Source organism: Bufo bufo, chromosome 7, assembly GCF_905171765.1.
Source record: "Bufo bufo chromosome 7, aBufBuf1.1, whole genome shotgun sequence".
Classification (NCBI taxonomy): domain Eukaryota; kingdom Metazoa; phylum Chordata; class Amphibia; order Anura; family Bufonidae; genus Bufo; species Bufo bufo.
In genome coordinates this window covers 18,176,942-18,190,305 of record NC_053395.1, presented here as the reverse complement: position 1 = coordinate 18,190,305, position 13,364 = coordinate 18,176,942, and the positions used below count along the sequence as shown (strand labels likewise).

The window sequence follows — 13,364 nt, the reverse complement described above, 5'->3', positions numbered from 1 at the left end:
TCAAAAAAGACGTATGTACCCCAAAATGATACCAATAAAAACTACAGCCCATCACGCAATAAAAGAAGCCCCCAAACAGCTACGTTGGTGAAAAAATAAAAAAGTTATGGACTTTAGTATATGGCGATGCAAAATATCATTTATTTTATACACAAAAATGATGCTACGGTTTTCTCTTTTGCCTGATCAGTCAAAACGACTGAACTGAAGACGTCCTGAACGGATTGCTCTCCATTCAGAATGCATGGGGATATACCTGATCAGTTCTTTTCCGGTATAGAGCCCCTGTGATGGAACTCTATGCCGGAAAAGAAAAACGCTAGTGTGAAAGTAGCCTAAGGCCTCTTTCACACTTGCGTTGTTGGGATCCGGCATGCACTTCCGTTGCCGGAGGTGCCTGCCGGATCCGTAACAACGCAAGTATACTGAAAGCATTTGAAGACGGAACCGTCTTCCAAATGCTTTCAGTGTTACTATGGCACCCAGGACGCTATTAAAGTCCTGGTTGCCATAGTAGGAGCGGGGAGCGGTATACTTACCGTCCGTGCGGCTCCCCGGGCGCTCCAGAATGACGTCAGAGCGCCCCATGCGCATGGATGACGTGATCCATGTGATCACGTGATCCATGCGCTTGGGGCGCCCTGACGTCACTCTGGAGCGCCCGGGGAGCCGCACGGACGGTAAGTATGCTGCTCCCCGCTACACTTACCATGGCTGTCAGGACTTTAGCGTCCCGGTAGCCATGGTAACTATTCAGAAAAAGCTAAACGTCGGGTCCGGCAATGCGCCGAAACGACGTTTAGCTTAAGGCCGGATCCGGATCAATGCCTTTCAATGGGCATTGATCCCGGATCCGGCCTTGCGGCAAGTCTTCAGGATTTTTGGCCGGAGCAAAAAGCGCAGCATGCTGCGGTATTTTCTCCGGCCAAAAAACGTTCCGTACCGGAACTGAAGACATCCTGATGCATCCTGAACGGATTACTCTCCATTCAGAATGCATTAGGATAATCCTGATCAGTATTCTTCCGGCATAGAGCCCTGACGACGGAACTCTATGCCGGAAGACAATAACGCAAGTGTGAAAGAGCCCTTACTGATGATCTATCCTCTGGGTAGGTCATCAGCATCTGATCGGCGGGGGTCCGCCCTACCGATCAGCTGTTTGAAAAGGCAGTGGCGCCCCAGGAGCGCCGAGGCCTTCTCTTCTTCCCTCAGGCCCAGTGACGTCACGACTGGTATCACTGGTCTAGGCGGGGCTAAGCTCTGTTCATTTGAATGGATCTTAGTCCCGCCCAGGCCATTGATACTAGTCGTGACGTCACTGGGCTTGCGGAAAACAGCGAGAAGGCCGCGGCGCTACTGCAACAGCGGATCGGCATCGGTCCCCCGCCGATCAGATGCTGATGATCTATCCTTTTAATTAGACATGTGACACACGGAGAACAGTCTGACCTGGTCTAGGAAAAAGGATGGACACCGACTGGGTATCCGGACACTGGCGGGGAGAAGCAGCATGAAGCCACAGGGCGCAGCATGGGAGATATCAAGAGGTGACAGATAGATGGATATGAGATTGATAGATATGGGATAAATAGATGGACAGATAATAGATACATAGATTTAGATCAGTATGTGACAGATATATAGAATAGATAAATAAAGAGATATAGCTAATAAGAGAGAGAGATGAGACAGATATGGAGGAGGGGACAGGGCAGCGCAGTATTACCTCACTAGATTATTAATACTAATGGCCGCTCGTACACGGCAGAACGTAACTGATAATCACGTGTTTAGCTCTTATACGTTCCGGTAGGCAGTAACCAGGGAATGCCGTTCCGTCACCCACCCAGGCCCGAGCCCGGCCCGCGGACACCGTTATACACCCGCTACTGCGCCGAGCCCGCCGTGGAAGAGCAGCCCGGAGACTCTCACAGCCAATCAGAAGCAAGAGCGAAACGAATCAGCCAATCAAGTCGGCCGCTGAGTGAAGCCGTCCAGTAAGCAGGCTAGGGTGCCCTGGAACTGATTTGGCGCCATTATTAACCGTGGCCTAACAGTTACCTCAAGAAGACGAGAACCAGGTAAGATGGCGGCCGTGCCCTGTCATGGTTGTCATCTGTGGCCATTATCTGTCACAGAGTCATTATTACCTCAGTCACAATGGCGGTGTAAATCTGAGGAGGAGCCTGAGGATCACCTCAGCAGTAGTCCAGTGTACTGTCTGTCAGGAGAGGGGCTTACCTAGGAAGATATGTGCCACACAGATGTCTTATTGTACATGGCCGCCGGTCACGTGACAATACCGCAGTGTATAACACCGATAACCGCGGGAAGCTGTCAGCGTTGGTGCAAATTTTTCTCGTACGCAAATTGAGACCGGACACAAAACCCACAGGTGAACAGGGGCCTCTTATTCCATTTACCTTTTATTGGTATTATATGGGGCTTAGTATATTTTTATGCCTCAGAAAATGAAAAAATAAAAATAGCAATAATAACCCTCGCTTACACGGCCTGTTCTCGCGGGATTTACCAGCTCGTGGCTGCAGTTGGACAGCGCCGAGAAGGTGACGCCCCCGAGGACCGCTGAGGTCTCTGACCAATAAAAACTACAGTCCGTCCGGCTAAAAACAAGCGCTCGTACAGCTCTGCAGACGGAAGGGGGGCAGCCAATAGCAGGGCGCGGCGGGGACAAGAGGTTTGATTTCATCCGGGCGGCAGACGTGCCAGTATGAGAAGTGACGCGGGGGTCAGGGAGCAACGTAAGTATAACCAGTGTGAGGGGCCTGGGCATATGGGGGGGGGGCGTCACAGAACTTGGATCACCCCTTTAAGTACAGTAGTTCTCTACTCCTCAGGGAACCCCAAGAACTCCTCATCCCTGCTGTCTAAAGTAATGGAGCTCAGTTGCTCGCAGTCTCTTCACTCTCTTCATACTGGGTGCCACTGTCTTCAGAGCCGGCCATCCTTCACAGCCTGCCACTAGTGTTGAGCGTGAATATTCGAATAACGAGTTTTAATCCTGAATATCGGCACTTCGAGAATTCGCGAATATTTAGAATATAGTGCTATTATATTCGTTATCTCAAATATTCGTCATTTTTTCATCGGAACACATGATTCCTTCTTGCTTGTGGGCCAATGACGTCATTAGCAAGAAGCAGGGAGGAATCATAATGACTTCAGGTGGAAAAAAAATGACGAATATTCTAAAAAACGAATATATAGCACAATATTGAATATAGGGCTATATATTTCTTTTTTAGAATATTTGTCATTTTTTTTCCCATCTGAAGTCATTATGATTCCTCCCTGCTTAAGTTGCTTGTGGGCCAATGACTCATTGGCCCACAAGCAAGAAGCAGTGAGGAATCGTGTGTTCAGATGGAAAAAATGACGAATATTCAATATAACGAATATATAGCACTATATTCTATAGTGCTATATATTAGTTTTTGACCCACGCCTGTATTAAGCGCCTAATATTTGCATATTACGCGATCATTACCTTGCCGATTTTCGCGTAAAAAAAAGAATGTAGAATATATAACGAATATACGAATTTGCGAATTATATGATGAATATTGTACAAAATATTTGAGAAATATCACAAATTCGAATATGACCCCTGCTGCTCATCACTACCTGCCACAGTGATCCCCCCACTCACAACCAGGCCCGTCGCTAACGGACAGGCAAAACAAGCAATTGCTTGGGGCCCCGAGCTGGTTGGGGCCCCGAGCTGGCCCGGGGCCAAGCAGAGCCGGTGCTTGTTTGGCTGAGTAACTCAGAAGATCCGATGGTATATTCTAACCCCCAGGCGTTCCCATGGTGACGGGGACGCTTGCCTGGGGGTTAGAATATACCATCGGATCTGAGTTTTACGAGCTCAGTGAGATCGTAAAAACTCAAATCCGATGGTATATTCTAACCCCCAGGCGTTCCCATGGTGACAGGGACGCTTGCCTGGGGGTTAGAATATACAGGGCCACGACGCTCACAGCAGTATATTTATAAACTAATCAGTAACTACTTTAACTTTAATCATTGCTCATTGCTGAGCTCTTTACTTGGATTATTTGGATATCTCTTACTTTGTCTTAGCTCCGGTAATAGCAGGCAGTGCGGGGGGCGGCGCTCACTCACTGACACTGACGTCACGCGCCTGCTCCTCCCACTAGGCGGCGCAGGCGCGTGACGTCAGTGAGTGAGCGCCGCCCCCCGCACTGCCTGGTGTTACCGCAGCTTAGCAAAGAGCTCAGCAATGATTAAAGTTAAAGTAGTTACTGATTAGTTTATAAATATACTGCTGTGAGCGTCGGGGAGGGGGATCTGTGGATGGCACTGTAGGGGGATCTGTGGATGGCAGTGCCATCCACAGATCCCCCTACAGTGCCATCCACAGATCCCCCCTCCCCTAAACAGTGGCATCCACAGATCTCCCTACAGTGCCATCCACAGATCCCCCTACAGTGCCACCCACAGATCCCCCCTCCCCTAAACAGTGCCACCCACAGATCTCCCCCCTAAACAGTGCCATCCACAGATCCCCCCCTAAACAGTGCCATCCACAGATCTCCCCCCTAAACAGTGCCATCCACAGATCTCCCCCCTAAACAGTGCCATCCACAGATCCCCCCTAAACAGTGCCATCCACAGATCTCCCCTCCCCTAAACAGTGCCATCCACAGATCTCCCCCCTAAACAGTGCCATCCACAGATCTCCCCCCTAAACAGTGCCATCCACAGATCTCCCCCCTAAACAGTGCCATCCACAGATCCCCCCTAAACAGTGCCATCCACAGATCTCCCCTCCCCTAAACAGTGCCATCATGCCACGGTGGGGAGGGCGTGGAGGGGGGGGGGCCTCCATGTCTATTTTGCTTGGGGGCCCCAAATTCCTTCAAACGGCCCTGCTCACAACCCTGAGTGATAGTGGGCATTTAGGTGTCAGATCGTGATCACCGGCAGCCAGGCTCTTCACGCATAAAAACTTTAAATTACTTGTTAATAAAAACATCCAGAGGTTGTAACTGGCTGGTAGGTAGGTACCCCAGGAATTACAGCTGGATAGGTCTTCACTTCTTTAAAAGGGTTTTCTGAGACATATACTGATGACCTATGGATAGGTCCTCATTATCTGATTCGTGGGGGTCCGACACTCTCCGATCAGCTATTTCAGAAGGCACCGACACTCCTGTGAGCGCCCCTGCCTTCTCATAGCTCACCATACACAGCGCCATACATTGTGTAGTGGCTATGCTTGGTATCGCGCTGAGCCCCATTAAAGGGATTCTGTCATCAGAAATTAGTCCTATAAGCTAAACATATGGCGATGTCCCTTGTAAAACACTGAATCCTAAAGTGAGTTTATCAAATGCCCCTGTGGCTCTATATTCATAAAAAAGAGGTTTATATCACCTGTCAATCACTTCAAAATGTGCCCAAGGGGACGTCTCATGGTGAAAGGTGCAGGCTGCAGCCATATCGTTTAGGTGCCCAGCGCCGCCTTCTGAGCTGAAATCGCCTAACCTTCCTTTTGCCCAGCCGTGCCAGCCACGCCAGCCTGTGAAGGAGGGGGAGATCTGCTGACACACTGTTATGGGGAGATCTTCTGCTGACGCACTGTTATGGGGGAGATCTGCTGCTGACGCACTGTTATGGGGAGATCTGCTGCTGACGCACTGTTATGGGGGAGATCTGCTGCTGACGCACTGTTATGGGGGAGATCTGCTGCTGACGCACTGTTATGGGGGAGATCTGCTGCTGACACACTGTTATGGGGAGATCTGCTGCTGACGCACTGTTATGGGGGAGATCTGCTGACGCACTGTTTTGGGGGAGATCTGCTGCTGACACACTGTTATGGGGGAGATCTGCTGCTGACGCACTGTTATGGGGGAGATCTTCTGCTGACGCACTGTTATGGGGGAGATCTGCTGCTAACACACTGTTATGGGGGAGATCTGCTGCTGACACACTGTTATGGGGGAGATCTGCTGCTGACGCACTGTTATGGGGGAGATCTGCTGACGCACTGTTTTGGGGGAGATCTGCTGACACACTGTTATGGGGAGATCTGCTGCTGACACACTGTTATGGGGAGATCTGCTGCTGACACACTGTTATGGGGGAGATCTGCTGCTGACACACTGTTATGGGGGAGATCTGGTGACACACTGTTTTGGGGGAGATCTGCTGACACTGTTTTGGGGGGGATCTGCTGCTGACACTGTTTTGGGGGGGATCTGCTGCTGACACACTGTTTTGGGGGGGATCTGCTGCTGACACACTGTTTTGGGGGGGATCTGCTGCTGACACACTGTTATGGGGGAGATCTGCTGACACTGTTATGGGAAGGATCTGCTGCTGACACACTGTTATGGGGGAGATCTGCTGACACACTGTTATGGGGGAGATCTGCTGCTGACACACTGTTATGGGGGAGATCTGCTGCTGACACACTGTTATGGGGGAGATCTGCTGACACTTATGGGGGAGATCTGCTGCTGACACACTGTTATGGGGGAGATCTGCTGCTGACACACTGTTATGGGGGAGATCTGCTGCTGACACACTGTTATGGGGGAGATCTGCTGCTGACACACTGTTATGGGGGAGATCTGCTGCTGACACACTGTTATGGGGGAGATCTGCTGCTGACACACTGTTATGGGGAGATCTGCTGCTGACGCACTGTTATCGGGGAGATCTGCTGCTGACGCACTGTTATGGGGGAGATCTGCTGCTGACGCACTGTTATGGGGGAGATCTGCTGCTGACGCACTGTTATGGGGGAGATCTGCTGCTGACGCACTGTTATGGGGGAGATCTGCTGCTGACACACTGTTATGGGGGAGATCTGCTGCTGACGCACTGTTATGGGGAGATCTGCTGCTGATCACACTGTTATGGGGGAGATCTGCTGCTGACGCACTTTTATGGGGGAGATCTGCTGACACTGTTATGGGGGAGATCTGCTGCTGATACACTGTTATGGGGAGATCTGCTGACACACTGTTATGGGGGAGATCTGCTGCTGATACACTGTTATGGGGAGATCTGCTGACACACTGTTATGGGGGAGATCTGCTGACACACTGTTATGGGGGAGATCTGCTGCTGACGCACTGTTATGGGGGAGATCTGCTGCTGACGCACTGTTATGGGGGAGATCTGCTGCTGACGCACTGTTATGGGGGAGATCTTGCTGCTGACGCACTGTTATGGGGAGATCTGCTGCTGACGCACTGTTATGGGGGAGATCTGCTGCTGACGCACTGTTATGGGGGAGATCTGCTGCTGACGCACTGTTATGGGGAGATCTGCTGACACTGTTATGGGGGAGATCTGCTGCTGACACTGTTATGGGGGAGATCTGTTGCTGATACACTGTTATGGGGAGATCTGCTGACACACTGTTATGGGGGAGATCTGCTGCTGACACACTGTTATGGGGGAGATCTGCTGCTGACGCACTGTTATGGGGAGATCTGCTGCTGACGCACTGTTATGGGGGAGATCTGCTGACACTGTTATGGGGGAGATCTGCTGACACTGTTATGGGGGAGATCTGCTGACACTGTTATGGGGGAGATCTGCTGCTGATACACTGTTATGGGGGAGATCTGCTGACACACTGTTATGGGGAGATCTGCTGCTGACGCACTGTTATGGGGGAGATCTGCTGCTGACGCACTGTTATGGGGGAGATCTGCTGCTAACGCACTGTTATGGGGAGATCTGCTGCTGACGCACTGTTATGGGGGAGATCTGCTGCTGACACACTGTTTTGGGGGAGATCTGCTGACACACTGTTATGGGGGAGATCTGCTGCTGACACACTGTTATGGGGGAGATCTGCTGCTGACACACTTATGGGGGAGATCTGCTGCTGACACACTGTTATGGGGGAGATCTGCTGCTGACACACTGTTATGGGGGAGATCTGCTGCTGACACACTGTTATGGGGGAGATCTGCTGCTGACACACTGTTATCGAGGAGATCTGGTGATGCACTGTTATGGGGGAGATCTGCTGCTGACCACACTGTTATGGGGAGATCTGCTGCTGACCACACTGTTATGGGGAGATCTGCTGCTGACACACTGTTATGGGGAGATCTGCTGCTGACACACTGTTATGGGGGAGATCTGCTGAGACTGTTATGGAGGAGATCTGCTGCTGACACACTGTTATGGGGAGATCTGCTGCTGACACACTGTTATGGGGAGATCTGCTGCTGACACACTGTTATGGGGGATATCTGCTGCTGACACACTGTTATGGGGAGATCTGCTGCTGACGCACTGTTATGGGGGAGATCTGCTGCTGACGCACTGTTATGGGGGAGATCTGCTGCTGACGCACTGTTATGGGGGAGATCTGCTGCTGACGCACTGTTATGGGGAGATCTGCTGCTGACGCACTGTTATGGGGGAGATCTGCTGCTGACGCACTGTTATGGGGGAGATCTGCTGCTGACGCACTGTTATGGGGAGATCTGCTGCTGACGCACTGTTATGGGGGAGATCTGCTGCTGACGCACTGTTATGGGGGAGATCTGCTGCTGACGCACTGTTATGGGGGAGATCTGCTGCTGACGCACTGTTATGGGGGAGATCTGGTGACGCACTGTTATGGGGAGATCTGCTGCTGACGCACTGTTATCGGGGAGATCTGGTGACGCACTGTTATGGGAGATCTGCTGCTGATGCACTGTTATCAGGGAGATCTGGTGACACACTGTTATGGGGGAGATCTGCTGCTGACACACTGTTATGGGGGAGATCTGCTGACACTTATGGGGGAGATCTGCTGCTGATACACTGTTATGGGGAGATCTGCTGACACACTGTTATGGGGGAGATCTGCTGAAACACTGTTATGGGGGAGATCTGCTGCTGACGCACTGTTATGGGGAGATCTGCTGCTGACACACTGTTATGGGGGAGATCTGCTGCTGACCACACTGTTATGGGGAGATCTGCTGCTGACACACTGTTATGGGGGAGATCTGCTGCTGACCACACTGTTATGGGGAGATCTGCTGCTGACACACTGTTATGGGGAAGATCTGCTGACACTGTTATGGGGAGATCTGCTGCTGACACACTGTTATGGGGAGATCTGCTGACACACTGTTATGGGGAGATCTGCTGCTGACACACTGTTATGGGGAGATCTGCTGACACACTGTTATGGGGGAGATCTGCTGCTGACACACTGTTATGGGGAGATCTGCTGCTGACGCACTGTTATGGGGAGATCTGCTGACACTGTTATGGGGAGATCTGCTGCTGACACACTGTTATGGGGAGATCTGCTGACACACTGTTATGGGGGAGAATCTGCTGCTGACGCACTGTATGGGGGAGATCTGCTGCTGACGCACTGTTATTGGGGAGATCTTGCTGCTGACGCACTGTTATGGGGGAGATCTGCTGCTGACGCACTGTTATGGGGGAGATCTGCTGCTGACGCACTGTTATGGGGGAGATCTGCTGCTGACGCACTGTTATGGGGGAGATCTGCTGCTGACACACTGTTATGGGGGAGATCTGCTGACACACTGTTATGGGGGAGATCTGCTGACACACTGTTATGGGGGAGATCTGTTGCTGATACACTGTTATAGGGAGATCTGCTGACACACTGTTATGGGGGAGATCTGCTGCTGACACACTGTTATGGGGAGATCTGCTGCTGACGCACTGTTATGGGGAGATCTGCTGCTGACACACTGTTATGGGGGAGATCTGCTGCTGACACCTGTTATGGGGAGATCTGCTGACACTGTTATGGGGGAGATCTGCTGCTTACACACTGTTATGGGGGAGATCTGCTGCTGACGCACTGTTATGGGGGAGATCTGCTGACGACACTGTTATGGGGGAGATCTGCTGCTGACGCACTGTTATGGGGAGATCTGCTGCTGACGCACTGTTATGGGGGAGATCTGCTGCTGACACAATGTTATGGGAGATCTGCTGCTGACACACTGTTATGGGGAGATCTGCTGCTGACGCACTGTTATGGGGAGATCTGCTGCTGACACACTGTTATGGGGGAGATCTGCTGCTGACACACTGTTATGGGGAGATCTGCTGACACACTGTTATGGGGGAGATCTGCTGCTTACACACTGTTATGGGGGAGATCTGCTGCTGACGCACTGTTATGGGGGAGATCTGCTGACGACACACTGTTATGGGGAGATCTGCTGCTGACGCACTGTTATGGGGGAGATCTGCTGCTGACGCACTGTTATGGGGGAGATCTGCTGCTGACACAATGTTATGGGAGATCTGCTGCTGACACACTGTTATGGGGAGATCTGCTGCTGACACACTGTTATGGGGGAGATCTGCTGCTGACACACTGTTATGGGGGAGATCTGCTGCTGACGCACTGTTATCGGGGAGATCTGCTGCTGACGCACTGTTATCGGGGAGATCTGCTGCTGACGCACTGTTATGGGGAGATCTGCTGCTGACGCACTGTTATGGGGGGAGATCTGCTGCTGACGCACTGTTATGGGGGAGATCTGCTGCTGACGCACTGTTATGGGGGAGATCTGCTGCTGACGCACTGTTATGGGGGAGATCTGCTGCTGACACAATGTTATGGGAGATCTGCTGCTGACACACTGTTATGGGGAGATCTGCTGACACACTGTTATGGGGAGATCTGCTGCTGACACACTGTTATGGGGGAGATCTGCTGCTGACACACTGTTATGGGGGAGATCTGCTGCTGACACACTGTTATGGGGGAGATCTGCTGCTGACGCACTGTTATCGGGGAGATCTGCTGCTGACGCACTGTTATGGGGGAGAGGACTCCCCTGCATAACGGAAAAGGGACGGATCCGTTTTGCAGCCCATAGACTTCTATTTATGACGGAGTGAATAACGGAATGTCTCTAAAGGCATAGAGTTGTGTTATGGTCCGTGGTAATGGAATCCATAACGCAGTTCACCTTTTACCACCAATCGAAGCGTGAACGAATTTCAAAACATGAAATTCGCTCATCTCTATTGATAATCTTACACCAATCAATTTTACTCGGTAAAGTCTTCTTTAAATTTCCTTATTTCTCATTTGTTTTCTGTCGTTCACTTTAGAACAGATGCTGGAATTTACGTTTTGAGGCTGGACTTCATTGATCTTCATTAGAAACTACTAGACTTTCTTTCAGAGCGGCGGGATGGCCTCCATGGCACTAAAACATGAGCTCACGTGTTCAGTCTGTTTGGATATTTTTACTTGCCCCGTAATGTTACGCTGTGGACATAACTTCTGTAGGGACTGCATTCAGATGGTCATTGATACGGAGTTTGGAAACGATTCTTGTCCCGAATGCAGGACACCATGTTCACCTAGAGATTTACAGCAGGTCAACTTTAAACTGGCAAATATAGTGGAGTATTATAAATCCTTGCAGGAACATGAGAGCACCAAGAATGTGTGCTGTACCTATTGTATTCAGTCTCCGGTCACAGCTGTGAAGACATGCCTGCACTGCCAAGCTTTTTATTGTAAGGAGCACCTGGAATTCCACAGCAAATGCAAGGAACATGTTTTAGTTGACCCCACAGCATCACAGCGGAGCAGAAAATGCATCATCCATGACGAAGTCTTAACGTATTTTTGCATAAAGGACCAGACATGCATTTGTACATCTTGCAGCGTGGTCGGAGAACACCAAGACCACCAGACCGAGGTCCTGCAAAAAGCCTCTCTGAGTAAAAAAGAGAAATTAAAAAAACTTCTTGAAAGCTTAAAATTAGAGCAGGACATTTTTAAGGGAAGAGCTAAAGTTTTGCTGGGCGTTCTCAAACAAACGCAAGAAAAAGTAGTAATGTTGAAAAACGACGTACAAATCATGTACAGCGAACTCCGTGAATGTGTCGTAGACGCTCACGTCAGTGTCATGAGTGAGGTCAGGATACACATGGGGCAGGTCTCAAATCAGATTTCTGGCGAAATTTCTTCTGTACAAAAAAGAGCGGCCAAGCTGTCCCAGGACATAGGACATCTTCAGGCCGCCTGCAGCGAAATGGACCCCTTTCTTATTTTACAGGACAAAGTGTGGAGTGCTATTTCTGATAAGAGGTTCAGAGCAGAACCCGATGCAGCTCCACCAGTCCTGGGCTTGGACATGTTACTGATTGGCTTAATCTCACAGAGAACCATAGAACGGCTTTCAGACCACCTACCACAACTGTCCAGTCTTATGGTACGTTTACATTACGAAGCCAACCTCTTACTGAATGAAGCCACGGCCAGTCGTTTTCTTACCCTCTCTGCTGATCTAAAAAGTGTTAAGTACTCCGGGAAAAAACTTTGCCGAGAACCCATGCCAAGCAGGTTTGAAACCAGTCAGGTCCTTAGTATCTCATCTTTCTCCTCTGGAAAATACTTTTGGGAAGTGAGAACCAGTCACACTGGAGTGAAAGCCGTTGGCGTGGCCTACCCTACCATAGAAAGAAGAGGTTTAAAGGCTTTTTTAGGATACAATGAGAAGTCCTGGTGCTTGATCTGGGAGAAAGACTGCATTGAAGTATGCCACAACTCAGATTGCAAGCAGATTGTATCTAATGATTCCAGCATGAGTGCCGTTGGAGTATTTTTAGATTACGAGGCTGGACAGCTTTCATTCTATAGACTTTGTCCACAAGTGGAGCATCTACACACCATCACAGCCAAGTTCTCCGAGCCTCTGCATTCTGCCTTCTATGTAGTTGATGGTTGGATCAAGATCAACTCCAAAAAGCAATGCAAATAGGATCTAATTGCAGTGGGCTCTTAGTGTTTAAGGGTACTTTCACACTAGCGCTATTCTTTTCCGGCATAGAGTTCCGTCCTTGGGGCTCAATACCGGAAAAGAACTGATCAGTTTTATCCCCATGCATTCTGAATGGAGAGCGATCCGTTCAGGATGCATCAGGATGTCTTCAGTTCAGTCTTTTTGCCTTTTCAGGACGGTGATAATACCGCAGCATGCTGCGGTTTTATCTCCGTCCAAAATTCCGGAACACTTGCCGGAATGCCGGATCTGGCATTTTTTCCCATTGACATGCATTAATGCCGGATCCAGCCCCGAGAGTTCTGGCAAAACGGATCCGTTTTTGCGGTCTGCGCATGCTCAGACTGCAAAAAAATTAAAAAAAATAAAATAAATGCCAGATACGTTTTTCTGGGTGACACTTGAGAGACGGATCCGGCATTTCAATACATTTGTCATACAGATCAGGATCCTGATCTGTCTGGCAAATGCTATCAGTTTGCATACGTTTTGACGTATCCGGCAGATAGTTCCGGCGACGGAACGGCCTTCCGGAATCCTCTGCCGCAA

The 13,364-nt window shown here is 50.1% G+C and overlaps 1 protein-coding gene across 1 annotated transcript; it reads left to right on the top strand.

The window, feature by feature from the left end:
- Positions 1–11,213: 11,213 nt before the first annotated feature.
- LOC121008710 (tripartite motif-containing protein 75-like) lies at positions 11,214–12,794 on the top strand. Its single transcript, XM_040441404.1, has one exon. It carries the CDS (start codon positions 11,214–11,216, stop codon positions 12,792–12,794), a length of 1,581 nt encoding a protein of 526 aa, XP_040297338.1.
- The last annotated feature ends 570 nt before the right edge of the window (positions 12,795–13,364 follow it).